The 22708-nt window shown below is 38.5% G+C and overlaps 1 protein-coding gene across 1 annotated transcript in view; it reads right to left on the bottom strand.

Annotated features, from left to right (window-relative positions):
- Positions 1 to 14207: 14207 nt before the first annotated feature.
- LOC131986188 (polypeptide N-acetylgalactosaminyltransferase 10-like) overlaps positions 14208 to 22708 on the bottom strand; it is a 115810-nt gene continuing 107309 nt past the window's right edge. Inside the window, exons 9-12 of the mRNA XM_059351025.1 lie at positions 22144 to 22365; positions 21780 to 21896; positions 18957 to 19106; positions 14208 to 17059 (exon numbers count right to left, since the gene is read on the bottom strand). Coding sequence (XP_059207008.1) covers positions 16895 to 17059; positions 18957 to 19106; positions 21780 to 21896; positions 22144 to 22365 — 654 coding nt within the window. The 3' untranslated portion in view covers positions 14208 to 16894. The remainder of the gene's footprint in view (positions 17060 to 18956; positions 19107 to 21779; positions 21897 to 22143; positions 22366 to 22708) is intronic.

The raw sequence follows: 22708 nt of genomic DNA, 5'->3' as shown, positions 1-22708 counted from the left end.
AAGTTTGTCTGCCTGTTAACACAACTGCTGCTTTTTTCTGTTTTGCTTTTTGCATTTTGTTCTTAAATTTTGATTTGCCGCTTCCTTTTGGCAAAGAATTTTCCTGCCAGTGCCCAGCCAGCACGAGGATTTCCTTTTCATTCTGTGCCCCAATTAGTGGTGATGGGACAATGCTCCTCGCAGCAGCCCCAGTTTGTGATTTAGGCGGATAAGACGTGTGTATTTTTACATAAGCGTCCAGCCAGCACAGCTTTCTGCCTGACAGCCCAATAAACAAAGGGTTGTGAGGCTGACAGCCATCTGACAGTTTGTTCATCACTGCCATCACAGAGGGAGCAGCCCCATGCCGTGCCTGTAATCATCTGACAGGATCCCTCCACAGTGGCAATCAGACACAAAGCCGTTCAGTCACAAGAATCACTGTTCTCCCTCAGCCCTCAGACTCCCCATATCTTTTCCTTGCCGGCTGTGATCAGGCAGGAATTGGACGAAAATGGCATGTCGGAGTCAATAAAAAAAGTGTCGCAAGCTGCAGTTCCTCTTGATGCCTCTAGATGGTGGCTACAAGAAAAAAATCTTGATTGTCATGATTATGCATATTAAGATATGGCTAATGGTCGGCCACCCTGACTGGCCATACCTATCATCATCTCCTGCTCTCGATAGAAAATAAATGGGATCAGCCCACCTTACAAGCGTCAAAGTATCCATTGATCTCTACAATTAGCGAAGCATTAGATTTTGCAGCATATAGCTGAGTCAGCATAAACGTGAGGGACAATACTGGAAAGAAGCAAGGAGCCGACTTGATTGGTATTCGAGGAGACGCCCCAGATCCAGTCACAAACTGGAGGGAGATACCAGAACTGAAATGCATTTGAGCATGAGTCGGGGACGTGAAGGTGGTACAAAAATGGATGTGACATCTTCTGTTATTGTTTCTCTGCCCACACGTGTTGTTGTCAGTTCACATCGGGGCAGGAAACAGGCTGTGTATTGTAGATGTGAAGAGTCATGCACAGAAATTAGATATGAGCGGTAAGTCTGGATTGAGCACGGAAGGCTGCAGTGAGAATGAAGCCGTATGTCTTTTTTATTTTTGGAACATTTCCACTGCCTGGTTGCCTTTATCTATTTCATAGAATACTTTATCCACCTGAAATGCTCCAGTGTCTCTATTTTAGTCTGATCTCCACCTGTGGCCCTCTGATATTGCTTCTTTCTTTTGGTCTGTCGACTTCTCTCATTTTCCTTTTGTCTGTCTGTCTCCTTTCTCTGCTTCTTCTTCTTTTTACATTCTCACCATGTCTTTACCACCTCACTCCCTGTCTTCGTCTGGTTCTCTGTCCCTTTGAATTAGAGTCCTTTCTACAACACTCATTGAATTAATCAGTGTTACCAAATAAAGATTCAAGTGTTTATGAAACTCTTAGAGGAAAGAAAGGTAAAGTAGCATTTAATCTTATGTTGCTCTCCATGTATTTGACTATTTTACTGGTCTATATGTAAACTACCAAAAGTTTGGGTAACTTACAACAGACATACAATCTAGACATTGTTGATGTGGTAAATTACTATTAAAGCTGGAAACAGCTGATTTTCTTGTGAAATATCTATTATATATTGTCAGCAACTATCACACTAAAAATAACAACACATTTTCTAACCGACCCCAAACTTTTGAGCGGTAGTGTATATGTGTGTATTTTTATACATTTATATTATTATAGTCAAAATAATCTAAAAAACAGTCAAACACTATACATACTAAATATAACATACAGGGAGGGAACATGTTAAGAGTCATTAGTCAATTCCTCTATGGCAGCTATTCTCAACCTTGGGGTCATGACCCCAATTGGGGTCGCGAGATGATTTCTGGGGGTCGCCAAATCATTTTGGAAGTCAGCTCTGTCTCCACTGTGATAAAGTGTTCACGTGTTTTAGTCTTTTTGGTCATATAATTTCCTTTATTGGGGATTTTGTGTCTTTTTTGTAATTTTGGGGGTTTTTTTTAGTCATTTTGGTTCTTTTTTTTGTGATTTTGTGTCTTTTTTTGGTCATTTTGTGTCTTTTTTGGTCAGTTTGTGTCTTTTTTTTTATCATTTTGTGGTCAGTTTGTGTCTTTTTTAGTCATTTTGTGTCTTTTTTTGTCAGTTTGTTTCTTATTTTGGGCCATTTTGTGTCTTTGTTTTTGATCATTTTGTGTCATTTTGTGGTCAATTTGATTCTTTTTTGAGTCATTTTGTGTCTTTTCTGACAAATGCCAAAGTAGCAAGTTATTACTTTACAAGGAGTCTCTGGCTTGAAGCTGACTGTTTTTAGTTGTTGTCTGCATCATTATTTGTCCAAAATACGTCGTATCAACTGAGTTTGTATGATCTGAACTGTGCGTGGAGATTGTGTTCAGTGAGCGGGGGTCGCGGACAACATGCATGTTGAATTGGGGGTCGCCACTCAAAAAGGTTGAGAACTACTGCTCTATGGGACAACATCTTTTTTTAATGTGCCAGCTACACTTTTTTTGATTAAACATTTTTTAATAACAGCAGTTGTAGTAGTATTAGTTTTTAATAGCTTTTCTCCTCTTATATCTGTCTCTCGATTGCATTATTAATTAACTCCTATAATTTCACCATCAAAGCTCTAAAATGAGCCCCGATTTCAAACTTATATTAAGTGTAAACCTTCAGACTTGATCTTCCTAACACCTGAACAGCAATGTGGATGGATTGTGAGGATTGTCATTGTACCTGCACTTTTTCCATCGCCTCCCTCTCCTCCCCCTCTACCCAAATCTAATTTTCTCTGCTGTCCATTGTTATCCCTCTTCTCCTGACCTCTGCTCAGCGATCTGCCCAACTGCTCATTCCTCAATATGTTTTTTTTTTGTCACTTCAATATTGTCCAATTTATACTTGCTCTACTAGCTTTTATCTGACTTTGTCTTCCAATAAATCTGTAAGATTATTATCACCTGTGTTATGTGGAAATTGACTTAATGCAGCACAGGAACAATAATAAGGCCCTAATTCACTTTAAAATGTAATAAAACATTCGACTTGTTTTCATTTTTTTTTTCTTGGAACCTGTTTTCATTCCCAACGTGTCACATGTGGATTCTTGGTCAGGACCCCTTTGCATCAGTTTTTAATGCACCAGGTAGCCCTTTATGTCAACCTATGACACTCCACTACGGTCTGAATTTTAAACTCTTGAATGTGTTTTTTTTTACCCAAACCATAATATTTTCCAAAACCCAAGTATATTTATTACAGCAATTGCAATACATACATAAGTTAAGTAGTCAACATACCTAAATCAACACTGATTTTTGTTCTACACGGGACATGAAAAGTGGTGAAAAGTCATGTGTCCTCTTCCCTGTGTCGACTTTCTCATTCTTTATGAAAATTCAGAAGATTATAACTGATTAAGGTTGCATGTACAAAGTATTCAGTTTTTTTGCCTCTATTCCGTAGACTGTATAAATAATGGACGTAGTCACCGTGACGTCACCCATTGGTTTGTGGACTGCCTGTTGGAAGCCTCGAGTTCATCGTTACACTCGTCGCCATCTTGCATCGCCATCTTGTTTCCGATATTGGGAGCAGACCATATTTGGACTGTAGAGGAGCGAGAGGGATCTGACGACACTGACTACACGCCTCTCTACACCTCAACCTGACTGAGTGAAGCCACTGCTAATTCATGTTAGCATTAACTGGAGCATTAACTTGGATGTTAGTTTTGGCTAGCAAAAAAAAAAAAAATGTACGTTACTTACCTAAGAAAACTGGGCAGCGACTCCTTGGAGTGTCTGTCAGTACAACCAAATGCTGAACAAGACATTTTTAATGAACAAAACATTCAAATAAACTGTTAGGTTAAGTGAAAATACAGTGTGAAAGGGTCAAAGTTATGAGACCAAACCAGTAAACACCCTTTTTATCTATATAACGTTATATTGACACTTTATTGACACGTTGCCATGGATGCGCATTGTTCTGCTTCTCTCCTGATGACGGCTCGCCTTGTTAGTGACCTGTCAATCAAAGGTAGCCACGCCCCAAATCATACAATTCTTTATCTTCTATTTTCTTCTAAATGGCGCCATTATTTGAACTATTAATATCAAATTGTCTTGAAGAAGTTTTTTTTACGAAGTTTTCTCATTTTACATTGGAATGAATGGACAGAAATCTTTCTGCAGCCAAACTTAGCACCCCTTACTGGAATTTTCGGTAGAATGCAGGCTTAAGGCACTTCCTGGTTTGCCTCCCTGCTCAGACCGGAGTTTGCCGCCTGCTCTATTCCAAGAAAAAAATACATTATTCTTATTAAGCTTGCGAAACAAATATTCCACAAATATTCTCATTTACATAATCTGATCACATGTAGTCATGCATTAATTTCCCAAAACCATAACAGAGATAGATTGATATATGGGCCAGAGAAGGTTGGGAAAGTCTAAGTGAAGGTAAAACTCTAGTAACTGAGGATTCAGTTAAACTTACTGTATAAAATCTTAGTGATTACTCTACTGAACCTGGAGTGTTGAAGCTGCTCTAAGAGTTAATCTGCGTCTTCTTACTTTCCAGGCACTATTTAAATGTCAAACTACCTCCTGTTTCTAGTCATGTCTATTCGTAATCCTTTCATGCCGGGGAAAAGGATTACTTACTTCTCAAGTCATTAGCATATGCAGACGTCATGCCTGTTCCACAGCATTTTACCAGCTTCTGCTCAGTGTATACATCCAGACTCAAGCACAATAATGCTCTGGCGCTGCTACTTAAAACTTGATCTTGACGCTGCTGTATTAAATAAAAAGGACGATGATGAATCTCATTTCATTGCATAGCTGCAGTTCTAGCAGAAGAATCAATGCAAAGTCACTTGAGACTCATCTTGCTCTTTGTATCCCTGCCACAGAACAGACACAATGACCACAGAATGAAAATCACAATGGGCCCTATTCATCAATGAGAACCAGATCAAAAAATCTATTCCATATCAGTATATCAGTGTGAGAAATGATTCTTAAAAAAACAAAACAAATGTTCTGACCTTTATTCAATCAATGCAAGGATATAAAACTCACTTTTCTTGTCACTCTCACCTTAGAGACGCACAGTCCTCAACACCCACACTGCAGTCATTGGAGGAAACTTCAGACACACAGAGATTAATGTTACATCAAGAATGTAGATGTTCATTTTTTAACTCTGAAGTGATTTTTGCTTTGCTTTGCAAGGCTAGAAGGATGCCATTCAATCTGTGTTTGCACAAAATGAAAACCCTCTGAGAGAAATTCCTCTTAGGTATATTTTGTTAAGGGGTAGGGGTTGTAGTTTATAGGTCTTGCTCACAGACAACTTTAAAGACACATGTTTTCAGCTCCATGTCCTTCTGCCCCTAATGAGCATGCATGTTCGGTATACTTTTTTGAAACACTGTTCATAGTGCAGGGATCCCAGTCATTTCAAAAATGCTATTTGTACACAAAGTTTGACTACTAACCAAGTAAAACGGACAAGACTGCATTTTGTGGATAGTTAAAAAAAAACTAAAAAAAAACTTGCTCCCCTTTTCTTACAGCCATTGAATTTATCTTGAAAATTAAAAGCAAAGACTGACTGCATCTATGTTAGTCATTCAGCTACAGGAAGCATAGATGTTAATGGTTGAGAAACAGAACTGTTAAGCATCTGTTGTAAGTACAGCGTATTTGACATGTTTTTTCTATTTTAGAATAAATATTTCTGACATTAGTTTCCAGTTGTTGTTTTCTGTTTCAACTTAAAGGACCAATATGAGCTGCATTAGCATGTTCAGCATGTTTCTACACACATTAACTAAATGTGATTTCATTAACTGCTTGTAAAGCACTTTGTTACTTTGATTTTAAAAAAAAATGCTCATTGTTATTATTATTATTATTATTATTATTATTATTATTGTTGTTGTTGTTGTTGTTATTCTTATTATCATATTGTTATTCTTATTATTAATATATTATCAATAACATGCTGTTAACACATATTCTCATGGAGAGGTTCATATGAATCCCAATGATAGCTTTTGTAGCGTGATTTGTATGATTTCCTAGGAAATATGACATGTGACAAACGCTGTTTTCAACCTGTAAAACAGTAACATTCAGGCATCAAAAATGCTTTCCTAAGGTTGTGAAAAATCAAAAGTCAACACGGCATTATGTTGACATGGTATAGTGGCTGTTGTAGGTCATGATCACTGTTTTAAACATATTGTTAACATTGTGAAACCATTATGTTTAGGTACCAAAACCACTCTCCTATGGTTAGGGAACTTTCAGACAGAATTTCCAACAACAGGACACTAGAATCATTTTAAAGAATGCCTATGACTTCCAAAGTATTACTTTTTTGATGAGGACAGCCTTAACATTGACATGTTCACCTTATAAACATCCTAATAGTTGTCCTTTTATGCAGCCAGCATCCACAAAGCAACATGAACAGTCATTTGTAGTTGTGTTTCTGGCTAGTTAGGAAAGCAAGTCCAACATTAACTTTCTTAGCTCTGTGTTGCTATCTGCCAATTCCTGAGGGAAATATGCAGCTCTTTAGCTGCTAAATGCTCCACTTTGCTCACCAGCTAATTGCTAAGTTTGTCTAACTGCTGTTTGGTGCCAGGCAGGTAGCATATACAGTAGTAGATTTATCAGAGCTTTTTTGATGAAAACAACTGCATGCTCCCTTGGGAACAGGGTTGATTAGAGCTGTAAAATTAAAGAAAAAAAAAATCTGTAGAGTTAAGCAGGAGCAATACATATCACATTATACATGATCATTTGACACATTGTTAGTATAAAAAAACAAATCAGTTGAGCTTTAACCAAATGCCTGTTGATCATGCATAGAAAGACACTGTGGAAAACCCCTGTGCATATGGAAAATACTAACATTTTAATAAGGTATCTGCATCAGTGAGAGCATGTGTTAAATTAACTTTATGAAATGGAACCAAAAGGCAATATGTGTTATGGGGATATGGACCCAGATGTCCCAGATGCGGTTTAGTGGAATGCAGAGCACAATAAAGGAAAACATAGGCAAACTAATCTAGCGTTCATATTTAGCATCATAATTCAACATTTGTTATTAATTGGTGTCTGAGCATAGACAACAACATTATAATTGGCTGAAGTTGAAAAGAAACAAAGTTTTTCCTTCTTTCTCCTGAAGAGTGACGTTGTTCCTCTGTTTTCCCTTCATGGCTGCTCTCACTAACCATGAATCGATGAGGATGGAGCTGCTTCGGCTCGAGCTTGTTGTCATTTTAAATTTCATAGACAGACTTGTCTGTCTGTCTGTCTGTCTGTCTGTCTGTCTGTCTGTCTGTGGAGCTTGTTAGTTTGTTTTGAAGTGGGGTTTGGTTGGTGATGTATTATATCTCAGACTGGACTTGTATTATCCTTCACTGACCCAAGACTTTGATAACAAGACTGTGGAGCAGAGGGCTGATAACTGAAAAAAGAAGAGGAAGAGAGCGGATGAGAAACAAACATAATATAATTTAGTTACATTTCTTTCTTTTTATTAGCTTTCTTTGTATTATTTCCTTGTCTCTTGTTTAATGCAATATCACACTGAGGCTGTCTACCTTTTCAGCCTGTTTTGCTGCAGTGATTACAAATAGCTATGATGATATTTGGACACGACCAAAAAGTGGATTTTTGTGGTTCCATTTAAAGTCTGGTGCTGTGCCACTGTGGAGTTTTGCAGCTCTGCAGGTAAAATTTATAGGTTACAACCCACTGTCCCACTTCCATTAGAACATCTTTATGCTGGCAACACAGGGGATGCAGCCTGTTCAGCATCCTGTAGTGAATTTTCTTTATTTAGCCTAATTTTTAAATGCAGTATTTGTATTTCTTCCAAGAGTGGACGAGATTGGATCATAAAAATGTTTTTTTGGGGTGGACAGGTCGTTTTTGTGTCTGTTATTTTTTAATTAACACTTCATGCCTGTTAGACTGCCACCTGTCAATATATGAGATGCAAATATTTGATTAATATTTGATCAACGTATGAAGAGTTGGTATGATATCTTATGAAATATAAATAATATTTCCATTGTAAAAATTAAACTACCTGGTTATGTTAAGGGATAAGATCAGGCTTTGGGTTAAAATAACTTCTTTATTACTAGGTTCAGTAATGTAAGTTATGTTAAACATACAAATTAAACAAATTCAGTTCACAAGTTCACCAGTGGTTGGCTTTACATGTTGGCATGACTGAACACATAGATGATGATTTCATCTAAAAGAAGTTGTTGTGTTAAATCATGTCACCTCCTCCTCTTCTACACCCTAAACCTTCTTGTCTCTCCCCATTTAGTTCTCTCCCAAGATGGCAGGGAAGCCAAAATTAGTCTTGAAATGTTTCCCCACACAGCCCTGCAGTTGAATCTGTCTAACGCGCCCTGCCCTCTGAAAATGTGACACACTGTCATTGAAACATCTTTACATTTCGCTGCGTAATTGGAAGGAGCTGTGGGCCGAGAGAGAGGGAGGAAGAGAGAGAGAGGGGGAAGGGGTATTATGAATTATGAGGTACAATTGGATTGCCTTTTTCTTTTTATAATAGTGCTGAGCCCAATAAAGAAACTTAATGGATATCTTCAGTGGAACACTGTGCTAATGTAATAGCCTGATCTCTGTCCCAGTTACAGCTCATGAGTCGGAGGGAATGCTGATTATTTGCTAATTAACTGGAAATAAATATGGATAGAAAAACCATTATGCAGAAAAATAACCTGCTGATAACATCACTTTAGTTTGCACACACTAAGAAATGTAAAACCACGGTTTCAATAATAATACAATAAATAAAAAACCCAAAAATACAATTCAATTAGCATTTTACTGCTAAACTGTTCTCCGTTTACTGTGATAGGGTAATTATGTGAAAGCTTCAGTAACATCTAGGCTATAAAGTGCTCCAACAGCGTACAAAACCAAAATGGTCTCGCTGTGACAAGTTGAGCATTATGTGACGTCCCAGGAGACTCAGAGAAATGGGCCAACTTGCAAAAGCAATATCGCTCCAGCCACGAATAAATCACTGAAACCTGAAAGCTATCAGGGTTAGCGGGTTGCCAGGGGAAATGATTATGGGATTAACGTTTGGGGAAAGTGTGTTTTTGCACCATCAGTCACAGAAGCGATTAAAGTAATACAAAACCTACAACAAGAAGTGACAAGGGGAGGAAATTAGAAAGCTCTGGGCAGCAGACATCCACGCAGAAGTTATTTAGAAGAGACGATTGCGGCTGGAATGAGCAGCCTCTCTGTCCACCTGGTGCACTGTCTTCTCCATTGTGGATGGATTGCTGCCTCAAACACATTATAAAAGCTCTTGGAAATGTTATTTTGGAAAAGTTAAGATAAAAAAACCTATGCATTTGAGGCACACTGAAGGGTTTAGTATGTATAATTAAAACTAGGTGGCATTAAGCTTTGTCCAAAAATATTTGCTCTGATAAAGGCATCACTTAAAGTTCTCTCCTCAAAAATTCATCATAGGGGGTGCTCTATCCACTTACTTGTTTTGGAAACACCAACCTGATGTCTTAGACTTCTGTCAAGCTTTTGAGGTAAAGAAATATATCAAGCACAAGGTGTGAGTCTTAAGCAACACTGCACTTTGTGTATGCCCAAAAATGCATACTTTAGCATGTTGTTGCATAAAATAGTATAGTATGTCTAATGTTGAAAAAAACAAACAACATATTATAATGTGTCTCAGTCTGTTGAAAAATGTCAAAAATCGGTGATAGTGTACTTTGTCCAAAAGTGCCTAAATAAAAATGCTTCTGAATATTATGTTGATCATGGGGAGGCAGCATCAGACACAGAGATGCAAGGCGGTTGGACAGACTGGTCTAAAGAGCTGGTTCTGTGGTTGGAGCCAGGTTGGACACACTGGAGGAGGTGGTGGAGAGATGCACTGTCAAGATGTTCGAGTCCATCTTGAAATACCCAGATCATCCACTGCACAAAACCTTTATGGACCAAAAAAATAGCAGGGGACGGCTCCTCCTCCGTTGCAGGACGGAGAGATACAAAAGATCCTTCGCTCCTACAGCCATCAGACTGTCTCATTCTTCAAGAGATTCTACCAGACTAACTGAATTTCCCCTCGGGGATAAATAAAGTAATTTTGATTTGATTTGATTTGATTTATTGTATTGCATTGACTGTATAATGGTATAGTAGTTTCAAAAATGTTTTAGAAACACTATATTAATGTACAGTACAGGCCAAAAGTTTGGACACACCCATCTCATTCAATGCGTTTTTCTTTATTTTTATGACTATTTACATTGTAGATTCTCACTGAAGGCATCAAAACTATGAATAAACACATATGGAATTATGTACTTAACAAAAAAAGTGTGAAATAACTGAAAACATGTCTTGTATTTTAGATTCCTCAAAGTAGCCACCCTTTGCTTACTAGAATATAAGACATGTTTTCAGTTATTTCACACTTTTTTGTTAAGTACATAATTCCACATGTGTTCATTAATAGTTTTGATGAATTTACAATGTCAATAGTCATGAAAATAAAGGAAAAACATTGAATGAGAAGGTGTGTCCAAACGTTTGGCCTGTACTGTATGTCCAAAAATAAAAAATAAACGCCATACTACAGTATGTTGAAAAAAATCAAAAATCGGTCATATTGTAGTTTGTCCAACAATGCCTTAAAAGGCTGTAGAATAGTACGTTGATCATGGTAATAGTATAGTATGTCCAAATATATCAAGAAAAAAAATCATTGTTAGTTGCTGACCAATTGAAAAAAAGAAATTGTCATGGTATAAAATGTTGGAACAAGTGTGATGATCCCCTCCCTCTCTGTGTGATGTGGTATGTTATGTTTCTCTTCCTGCGTAGGAGGGGCCACAGGTAATGTCTCTCCTCCCGTCTGCAGAGTCATGGAGGAGTGCCAGGAGAAGGAACAACACCTGGATCCGGTCATAATCAACACTGAGGCTATATAGAGGAGCTAAGGCCTTGGCTCTCTCTCTCTATATATATACTTTGTCAACGACTCCCTTTGAAGCTAGACGGCGACATTTATGATTGTAAGTCATTAACTGGACGGACTGGACCAATGAAATGATCTGAAATGTTTGACAAAAAGCGACATACTATTGTATGACTTTTTCTTGAGGGGGTCATTTTTGTACATCCAATAAAATGGTGTTTTTTTTCTGCTATTTTTGGACAAACTATACTACAACATGTATCAACAGAGTATAATTGTGCCATTTCTAGCATATTTTAGGCATTATAAAATTTGACCATTTTTGAAAAAAATCGACATGCTATGACTTTTTCTTGTGGGGGTCATTTTTGGACATCCCATAATATGGTGTTTTTTTCTGCTATTTTTGGACAAACTATACTAATCATAAATCGACTTTTTTGAGGGGGTTACAGCAAGACATTGTTACCCCGGAAATACATCTGTTTGTTTTTAATTGTTTTTCTGGATTGCAACTGCTGCAACTGATTGTTGCTGCCGCAAATGATAGCATAGCTATGACGTTGACTCATAGTATGTTGAAACAAGTGTGATGATCCCCTCCCTCTCTGTGTGATGTGGTATGTTATGTTTCTCTTCCTGTGTAGGAGGTGCCACAGGTAATGTCACTCCTCCAGTCTGCTTAGTGGTAGAGGAGTGGAACAACACCTGAACACACCTCACCACTGATACTGATTTAAAAAATTGAATTTCTTTGTATAATTTTTATTAGACAAATACATATGTGTTACTTATCAATTACATGAATAGAAAAGAATACATGTGTGGTCTCCATTGTTTTGTCTTGAGCTATAAGCTGTCACAAGTCAAAAATTGGTCATATTGTAGTTTGTCCAAAGAATAGTGTGTGGATCATGGTAATAGTATATATGTTGAAAAAAGTAAAAATGTAGTCATAGTTATGTTTGTCAAAAAAAGCCAAATGCCACACTATTATATAAAAAAAAATTCACAAAATCTGTCAAAAAAGTTAAAAAAAAATAATAATTGTCCAAATATGTGAAGAAATGTCATACCATGATAATGGTAATCATACGGTTTTTTCAAAAGTACCAATTTAACATATCATATATACCATATCAGAGCACGACCAAAAAATTAAACAAAACCCAGAACAGTATGCTGGTAATGCTAATAGTATAGTATGTCCAAAAATATAAATAAACATACATTTTTTAGCATGTTAAAGAAATTGAAAAAAAGCACCACAGACATGTTTTCATCCAAATATAGAAACCTTTTTATTTTACAATTTCAGCAAAAATATCATACAATTCCAGTTTAATTGTACAGTTTGTTAAATATCTAAATACACTTTTACAGTTGCAATGTCAGTAGAAAAAAATATTTGATTTTTTTTCATGAGATACAAAATGTACACTTCCCTACACATCAAAATCCACACACATGTACACATCATGGTGTGACTGGCCGACACTGGCTGCTGACATTAAAAACTTTTGCACTTATAAAATAAGATTTCTTCACACTGCTCACCAAATTTAATTTGAAAATTCACCACTTAAATAAAAGGTATTTTGATATCACAAATAAAAATGGCAGCACATTTACAATGGCCTTACTCCTATAAACTGTGGAAAAGTATTGTAAATACAACAAGAAATGTGTTTGTTTGTAGTGTTGTGTGTTTTTAATACTTAAGCACAGTGGAATAAAGCGAATGTAAACAGTTACCATTATAACTCAACCCAAGTTTGAAGAAAAAAACAACAACAACAACCCAAAAACATTGTGCAATGGAAAGGTACAATGTACTCCAATAAGCAAAAAACAAAACAACAAAAAACACCACAATTAACAAACTTTACTTCAAGGGATACAGTTAGCAACAACTTAGGCAATAAGTTTGGCCAGTTTCCCAGAGAGATCATTTAGATTGGATTTCTGCAGTGAAAATTCACTTCTTTTCTTTTTTTCTAAAGCTCAAATGAATAATCCCTTAAACAGTTGCTGAAACGATGGGCTTTGTGTAGACACTAATGGCACAGACGTTCATAAACACTTTGACATCATGTAGTTTGCTTTAAATCCCCCTATCTGTCCCACAGAACAGTTCGTTATCATCTGCTCTTGTTAATTCAAACAGAAAGGTGTTTCTGTTCTTTCTCGATGAGACTTGAATAAAGACAGCTGCACCGACTAAACACCAGCCCCAGACACTTAGAGCTGTGCAATAAGTAATTACCAAGGTTGCTAATGGTTGTAAACTAAAACTTATTAAAAAGGCAGGTACTGTGTACAAATGACTCTTTGTTGAGCTTTCAATTGTATTAATTGATATCTGTTGGCTGCTTGGGGGCAGAAAAAAACTGAAACCATTCAGTGGGTTTACCCAATCGTATTTGGTGAAAATAGCTACCTGCTGCTGATGAAAGTGCCTAGACTGAACTTTACATTAAAACCACCAAATTGTGAGCTAAAATATTCTGTTGAGTTGATCCCAGTAGGGTATGTGTGAATATCAGCTGTCATTCTATAAAGGTTTCGCTGACAGGAATTACTGTTCTGCAGGATAGATGTGGGAGAAGAACAAGAGACTTCTAAGATTACTAGCTCTTTCAACGGTTACTACAGTAATACAAAAATAACTTCATATTTGAACCAGTGTCTCATTTCAGCCCAAAATGTTGCCTTGTGTACTCAGCCCTCTACACAACTCACTGTTGGTAGCACAGTATTAAACAGTCACATCAGTCCTTCACAATAAAGTCACGTGATCGAACAGCCCAGATTGCACAACTGATCGGAACAGGACATAAGCATCACGTCGAGAACGGTATTTAAGAATGAACGAAGAACAGAAGAAATGTCGGAAACTCAAGCAGGATAAGCCTTTAAAAAGGTCAGAAGGGTGTTCCCTTTGATCCTGTTTCCTGTAGTGGAAACCTGGCTACATCAGTGACTCAGTGGTCTGAAGCAGCAATTCCCACTCGCCTCTTAACAATCTGACAATGTACAAGTTGTCCAGGCGTGGAGCGAGAAGGTCAGGGGAAAAGGACAGAAACCCTGAAATAAATTTAAAACTCTATGCTCTTCTTTCAGGAGTGCAAAGTGAGGACTTTTGTTTTTACAGAGTAAAACAGGCTGAATAAAATGGCAACGAATGGATTTTTATGTAAAATCAGTCCATGAAACATGGGAAGTTAGTTTTTTATACTCATTGTGACTTTGGCTTTCATTTAAAACTTCTGATGTCTCCTCTGCAGATGCAGTAGATGAAAAATAAAACAGACACTTGGTGGAAACTGGTTTGACTATTATAATGTTTGCAAACTGTAAAGTCATGGCATCCCTTACACATTTCAAAATCCACGAAAAAGAGAGCCTGTTACTGAGATCAGTCCTGATAAACCTTTTAATTCAAACATAGACTGCTCAACATCTTCAGTGCTGTAGTTTGTTGAAGTACCATTTGCAATATAAACCTGTTGAACCAGTGTGTACTGCATCGTGTTTTAATAGAGGATGCCTCCTCTGGGTGATCCAGCAGTGTTATATATTTCTATTTTAAATATATCAAATTGGAAAGATGAATGAATAAGTTAATATCACTTAGCATTTTTCATTTTCAGTGCTCACTTATATCCTGGAGCTCAGCGGTATGGATTTGAATGTTTACTTGAAGTGTCTGTTTGGAGAACTTGTTCTACTCATTCATTAACCAACAGGGCTAATGTATAAGGATATTACTTTTTGTTTCAGTCCACAAAATTAATGTTAAAATCTCACTGAGCACAATATCTAGAAGTGATGACTCAAAATATTCACAAAATCAGATTAGAGTATTGCTGCAGCCAACAGACCAAGAACACTAAACAAACGATAAAAGAACATTTCATTAAAAACAGAAGGAATTTTAAAATAAAGGTGGTAAACAACAACAATTCCCTTTCCCATAAAAGTACTTTGGATTGAACAGGTGGGAAAAACAAGACAACAGCATCATGTCGTGATTCAAACAGAAGAAAGGTCTTCTTAGGGCTAATAGTTTACTTTTCAAGGCAGGAGGAAAATATGATGGAAAAAAGGTCTCTTTAGCTCTATTCACAGCCAGCAGTTACATGTGTGTTCATTTAGAAAGCCATACAAGAGACAGAAAGCCAGTGGAGTCTTAAGGTCCTTCACCAGAGTCGAGGCCGATTCAATTCCAAATCAGGAGAATTCAAAAGATTCTCCTGATGGAATGAATTTCCCCCTACGCTGATGTGGACACTCTGGGCCCCACACACATACACTTTCTGAAAATACACACACCTACATCTAGTCCTCTTCCAACAAGGCACTAAGATTTCATTCAAGTTTATCATTACACAAGTGCTTTATGCATTTATAACCCACATTCATCTCAATCCCAGAGCTACCCGGCGAGCCTATCCAGAGTCATTCCCCCATTCGTCTCTCCTCCTGCTCACACTGTACGCTAAAGTGATGTGTCAGCTGGGCAGCCGGCCAATCGGGCGGCCCTGCTGTGAATCATCTGGCCTGCCAGTCACATAGCTAGTCATCCAGCCAGGCAGGCGTCCGTTTGCAGTCCTGCCCGCCGTTCGGCTCTGATGTGACCCCGCACTCGCCCGTGTGTGACAGGGTCGTTCCGGCGACTGATCGGTGGAGTCGGGTGGGGAGCAGCAAAGGGCGCACAGAAAGCAGGGGGAGACTCTAAGAGGTGTGACAGCCACCACCACCATCACAACAAACAAGCCCTTAGCCAGCAAGAGTTGGCCCGCACAAACCCTCGCGCTAGATAGCACTCGCCTCTGAGGAATAGAAGAATGTGGCACAGTGACAAACCTGCGGACGACTCATTGATAAATACAGCATGGAAAGTATAGAACAGACGAAAAAAAGGGAGCTAGGGGCGTTAGAAAGATCACCGTCTCTTTCTGATCCACTTTTTTTGTGAACTTCCACCTGATACATTCAGAGAAGCTCTGCTCACATAGGCCCCACAGAGGAGAGCAGACCAGGAGAAACTACAAGCCCAGTGGGAGAGGGAGGGGGGGCAGGAGATACAGGAAACAAGAGGGTGGATGAGGGTTGTAAAGGAGAATCAATTCACCAGGTGATTTTCAGAGTGGTTCTGCCTGGCTTCACCCAGGTGTCAGGATGACTTTGGCTCAGCAGGAGCCCCCTCCCCCCAGGGAGGTTGTCAGAGTTGGAGAGACATAAGGGGATTTGAGACGGAGAATGAAGAAGGTGGGCAAAGGTGCAGTCATGCAGGCAGATAGAGACAGACGTGCAGGCAGAGGCGGACCAGGAGAGACAGAAGGGGGAAAGAGATGGAGACAGAGGATAAAGGTAGACAGACAGAGAGAGGAAATAGAGAAAAAAAGCAGTGAGGGAAAGAAAGGCAATAGATAAAGGCAAAGAAAATTTGAAATAGACAAAAGGAGTGAAAATAGAGAAGAGAGGAATGTCAGATAACCAATCAACAGCAAAATCAGGGAGCGAGACAGACCCACCGCCTCACCGACAGAACAAATACATCTCACACACAAAATCACTTTTAAACACACACCCATCCATCAAAGCTCAACTCAGTCTTTCCTCGAGCTGAAGTGTTTAACCAACTTCCCCAACGGCATCCGATCCTGCCTCAGTCTGAGCACCCCAAAGAGAAACAGCTGTCACCTCAGCGCCAGGTAAACGGGGAACCAGAGAGAGTGTAAAACCCCATTTCACAGCATCAGCATCAGCAGCAGCAGCAGCAGCAGCAGATCGGTGTCTGCGTGCGTCAGGAGTCTGTTTTTTGTGGATGCTGCGGGGCCTCAGTTGGAACCCCGGTTGAAGTGTTCCAGCACGGTGGCGTTGGTTTTCTCAAACAGCCACTGCTGGCTGGGGGAGGAGGGGTCGCACGTGTTCATGAAGACTCGCCGCTCGTTTGGGCTGCAGTCGATACAGCTGTTACTGACGGAGTGATAAAGACTCTTGTCCTGGAGGATGGAGGGAGGGAAACCAAAAGGATTGTCAAAAAATTAAACTTCTTTTATTTAAAAAGTCATTGCATAAGCAAGCGACAACTGCCAAGGCTGTGCCCCTTTTTGGGGGAAGGAATATGCTGCACGAGAAAAGGAGAAACAACAAAAAGGCTGAACTGTAGAAACAGGCTTTCACACTGAGATTTGAAGCACATAAGACACATTATGCTAGCATGAGTGGGAGGCAGCTGCAGTCCAGTCATTCAGTAGGTATTTCTGTATAACTGACCAAACAGCTGGCTATTTACAGGTTGGCTATCAACAGATATCCTAGCCTTACGATACCTGGTCATTGAAATAAACTCCTCAAAAAAAGTTTGGAAACGTTATTTTGGTCAATTATTTCTCCCCTTTAATAATACTAATTGGTGTTGTATCTATACATCATTGGTTAGCCTGATTAGTCTCCTTTACAATGAGGTACAACTCCGCCAGCCCCTGTCATCAAGTGAATCAGCGGCTGACATGACAGCAGACCAATCAACATTAATTACCTCTGCCAAGGACTTTATATTATGTGATTATATGAATGTTTAATGCTAGTGTCCTGGTGGAATGGTGTAGCACAGGTCAAGAAATAACCATGTAACGCAACAGGATACACAAATAAATTATCCTTTTGTTAACATAAGCTTGTGCTCTCAGAGTATCCTTCTAGTTCTGGCAAGTTTGCAAAATATTTTTTAGACAAGAGTTAATTAAACAAATGTTTGTTTAATAAGAAATAAATGGTTTATCCAAGCCCAGTATCACCTCGCTAGAGGTGTTAACACATTTTCTGAATATGACTTTAGCTTACCAATGACCATTTTATTTTGAAGCAAAGAAAGTTAGCATAGAGCCAACCAACGACTGTTTTTAATCAGGAAGCTTAGCTTGGTGTAGTAATTTGAGTGTGAAGGACAAGAACAAGCTTTCCACAATTGTTAAGACTGCAGGGAAGGTGGTTGGCAAGCCACAAAGAGACAGCAATGACGTTTTTAACAGTGCTGTACTCAGGAAGGACAAACAGATATTTGTAGATTTTTCACATCCACTGAACTCTGAGTTTGAGTTGCTCCCGTCTGGTTTTTGACTCAGGCCCCGATGGCGAGCTGGAACACATATAAGAGGTCTTTTATTCCCCGTGCCATACAGGCACTGAACGCCAAATGATGAAGACCTCAGTATTTTAAATGTGTTCACCTGTTACTGCTGGTTCCTGCCCATTTGCAAAATTGTTTGTTGCTGTATGTTTTTATTGGTATAGAGTGTATAGCTAGTGTATTTATTTATTACTTATGTGTATTTTTGTATATCCATAGATTTTATGTTTTTATGTGTGTCATCTAATCTACAATCCATCACACTATGTTGTGGACACTTTAAGCTTCCCATTTAGCATTTTAAGCAAGCAGTATAGGCAAATGATTTAACACGCTAAAAAATGTACTTGCTCACAGAGAGAGTGGTAAGGACATCTTCTTCAAAAACTGTTGCTTTATTACTGCTGGGTTGTGTTTTCTGCTGCAAACAAGCTTGTTTTTCGACACAAAATTAAATCTTATAAATGTAACAAAAATACAAATTTGGCCTTCTGGATGGCATGTTTTTGTTATTAACTGAGCATAAATGCATAACAACTGCATAATGAAGGTCATTTGAATATCCATCAGCTTTAGGGCAGATTCTGTTGAATGTGCAAAACTTTACAGAATGATTAAGTAGCCCTGAAGTCATTTATTATGAAGCAGTTGTGTTTTTAGCTTTGTTGTTTTTGCAAGGAAAAAGGAAGAAAAGGGAGACTGATACACAGAGGAAATGTGTTTGTGGTGTGGGTTTTGACAGTGGTGGACAATTTCCTCTGCCGTACCTTTCTGTAGCGCCAGAGCTGGTTGCCCTTCATGCCGTGACAGTCATACAGGGTGACGGGGCTGTTGTGGGAGACGGCGTCGAAACAGACTTTTTTAGTGTGCATGGGGTCACCCACCCGAATGTCCTCTCTCCAGCCGAATGTGAACACCTGCAGGAAAAAATAAATCTTAACAAATGGAGAGGCAGATACTATGGTCTGTAATGTTTGAAACCTTGACCTTTAATTACAGCATCTCCCTCAAACCCTCAAAGCAGCAAAATGTTGTTTTGTGTGTTCAAGGTAAAATCTTAATGGTTTGTATCCTGCTTCTTCCATTAAGACTCCGGTTTTCACCCTGACACAAGAAAGGACATTTCAAAACGTCTCTGACTTGAAAAACTGTTTACGAGTGTTGCTGTGGCCTTAACACTCAGTATTATTGTCCTGGCACGTTTATGTTTCCTTTTAGAGAGTTCATCTAAGGATCACAAGTCAGTGTTGCCTCTTTGGATCATAACTTTTATAATGTATCAAACTGACTGACTAAAACGTGTTCATTTGGATTGTGTGGGTTGCTGGTTCAAATCACAGTTAATTATGCTAGTAGGTATATTATTTATATTCCTACTGACAATCTGAAGATGAAACACTGTTTAGGATTCACCCGATTTTTGACCATTGCAGGTAAAGTGCTTAACAAATTTATAAGACCACCTGTCACAAAAACGAGAAAACATAAATGTTTTAGAAATCTTTCAAAAGCTTGTTTAAAACTACAATGTTATTGTTACTGATTTGGCAAATAAACCGAAATATATTATTTATACCTAAATTTGAGCTGGCTCACTGGGCTTCTCTGAAATTAATCAAGCATAACATTCAACCACAAAAACTAATTTTTCTGTTCAGGAATGCAAGTTAATAACTATAATTTGACTTCTTAATCAAGAAATAATAATGTGCTTTACAGTTTTTTTGTAAAACAGTATATTTGAAAAAGCATTAAAAATGTAATTTCTGTTAAAAGCACTTCTACATACTGATGTATTAACCATTACAGAAACATAAAAATCGATTTTGGTAATTACTAAAGCTGTTAATTTAGGACAAATGTGGCATAAAACGGTGTTCCAATAATTTTGCTAAGCACTGTATATTCAATGCAATAAACCTTCTGTACTTCCACTGCCCCTGCTCTTAGACCACACCCATTTTTGAACTCTGCTTTCAGGTTATTCAAGACTAGACACGTGGCATTTAATGATTGCATCTTGCATAACTGTGACACTTTTGTGTAATAAAACCTGTCTGGCACAACAGGAGTGTCCAGGACCACATTCTGCCATGATGACACACACACACACACACACACACACACACACACACACACACACACACACACACACACACACACACACACACACACACACACACACACACACACACACCGACTCACGAGGTAAAAACCATACCAGCCACACGCTGTTGCAACTGGTAATAAAATAAAGTATGATAAATAAATAAATAACAATAAAATAAATGAATAGAAACAATTGAATCATGGTAGAGTGTGAGCTGGAGGAGCAACAACCACTCGGACATCACTAAGACTTTCTGAATGAGTTCCTCCTCTCCTCTTGTACAAAATCAAAAATCCCTGACAAGGACAGCTGCCAGAGAGCCTCCTGTGATTTGCAGTGAATCAATTTCTCGCTGGCGCTGAATACAGATCGCAACTGTGACACAGATTAAACCACAATGCATCTTCAGATTAAAGCAATTAAAGTGTCAGAGCTCCGAGGCACAGTATTTCAGCTGCTGAAACAAAAGGTGGCATTCAATCCATTAAGGTTGTATTATGAGCTCAGCTTAAAGATCTTCGGTGTGATGCGTGAGAACAAACAGAGTCCTTTGGAACAATGCAAAGATAATGAAGCAGGGCTGTGCTGGTATGGCGTTTAATGTCAAATTAATTTACGCAGGGACATAATGAGAGTTTAGCAAGAAGAAATAGATTCACTAAGGAGACAATCAAAACAAAAAACAACTTCAATTTTGCGATTCCTCTCTCTGACTCACAGCAGTTGTTCTCCATTAACAGCTACGTGTTATAATGAAATGCCCTTGCTGTTGAATTCCTATCTTCTTACTAAAATACAGTAATGTGTTCAACCCAATCCTACACTTACCTCTGGAAAACCTACCAAAAACTGATGTGCATTCATTAACTTAAAAACAAAGAGACACAATTCTAAAGGGTTATCCCATTGTGACACGATCAGAACTGGTAAATACAGAGATGACTCATATAATAGATATATTGATTTACAGACTAAATACCTGCTGCAATAGAGCAGGACCCTGTACAAGATAATATTATTTGGATGTAGTCAAACTCAGGACCCAAGTTGATTCAGTTACAAGAAGAGAGACTTCTGCTCATAATACTAATACCTCTAATATTACCCTGAAATTTACTTATTAACTAGAAGAAAACCAAAACTGAAAAAACAATTACATATAACACATTGGGTTGATAGTTGGGCATTGGGCATAGTTGGGTGCTTCCATAAAGCGCTTCGCAAAAGACTAACACTGCATTTATTTCTTTTGACTACTCATTAAAATAAATTATTATTAAGTTGATGTATTGTTTAGCATTTTTAGATTAATTTGTGCATGATTTGTCTAGACTAGACTGCAAAATGACTCGTGCTGTAATGGAAAAATGGTAAAATTTTGTATTTTGCATTTGGTTAGAATTAAAAAAATCAAGCCTGAAGACTTCCCACAAGGCTATTTTGGATTAAAATAATACTATTTCTTGTTTTTGCTGCTCACCTGTCCGTGGCTCCAGCTGACCTCGCCCCGGCCCTTCACACAGCTCTCCAGGCGGATAGGACTCCCTGAAACAAAGTGTTTGCTCTCCATACACATGCTGCTTCCCACATTCCGAATCTATAACACAAACAAGGACACTAAGGTGTAAGTTAGCAAACATGATCATCATATATGTAAAACAGGAGTTTTTAATCTGTAACAGTGACTAAAGGTTTTCTTATAAAGTAGAGCCAATGCATTGAGTTATAGTTCAGACTTCTTTAGGCCAACATTTCTTGTATTTGTGATTCATGGCTTTAAATATGACAAACCTACTGCTGAGACAAAGTTGTCTCTGTGAGTAAGCTTTGAGAGCTGACTGTACCTCTCCCCACGCAGCAGCAGGAGGCTCCACAGGTGGGTAGTGTTTGGGCAGATCCCAGGCCACCTTGCTCATGAACCACTTGAAGTTCATGCAGTTGAGGCGGTTCCTCAGCTCCTTCTGGGCCGTCATGTCACCTGCAGACAGGTGGCGGTACTCGGGGCGGCGCTGGTAGATGTATTCGGCGTACTCGTCCATCCACACCTCTGCCACGCGCTTCAGGTTCTAAAAAAATAGATGAGTGTTTCGTCAAAGTTCAAGTTTTCCTTCTTAGCCAAACTAAAAAAGAATGAATAACTAGCAGTGCAGGCATCAGAGCCAGGTGCCAGGGGCATTATCAGTGGATAAGACCAAAATCTTTGCAGCCTTCAGGCAAATTTAGAAGAAGCAAATGATTGTTGTTCTCCACCTCATTAGACAACCCAGTTTGCCAGACTGTCATTGGGTTTGGTCTGGATGTATAGTAAAGTAAAGTAAAATTTCGTCACAATGATTAACTTTTGGAATGTCTAGAATAAATCTAAACCTACATTAGCTGATTTTTTTCTTTTCTTTGGGCCAATTGGAG

The sequence above is a fragment of the Centropristis striata genome, chromosome 15 (assembly GCF_030273125.1).
Source record: "Centropristis striata isolate RG_2023a ecotype Rhode Island chromosome 15, C.striata_1.0, whole genome shotgun sequence".
In the NCBI taxonomy this organism is placed as follows: Eukaryota; Metazoa; Chordata; class Actinopteri; order Perciformes; family Serranidae; genus Centropristis; species Centropristis striata.
This window is presented reverse-complemented; position numbering and strand designations above follow the sequence as displayed.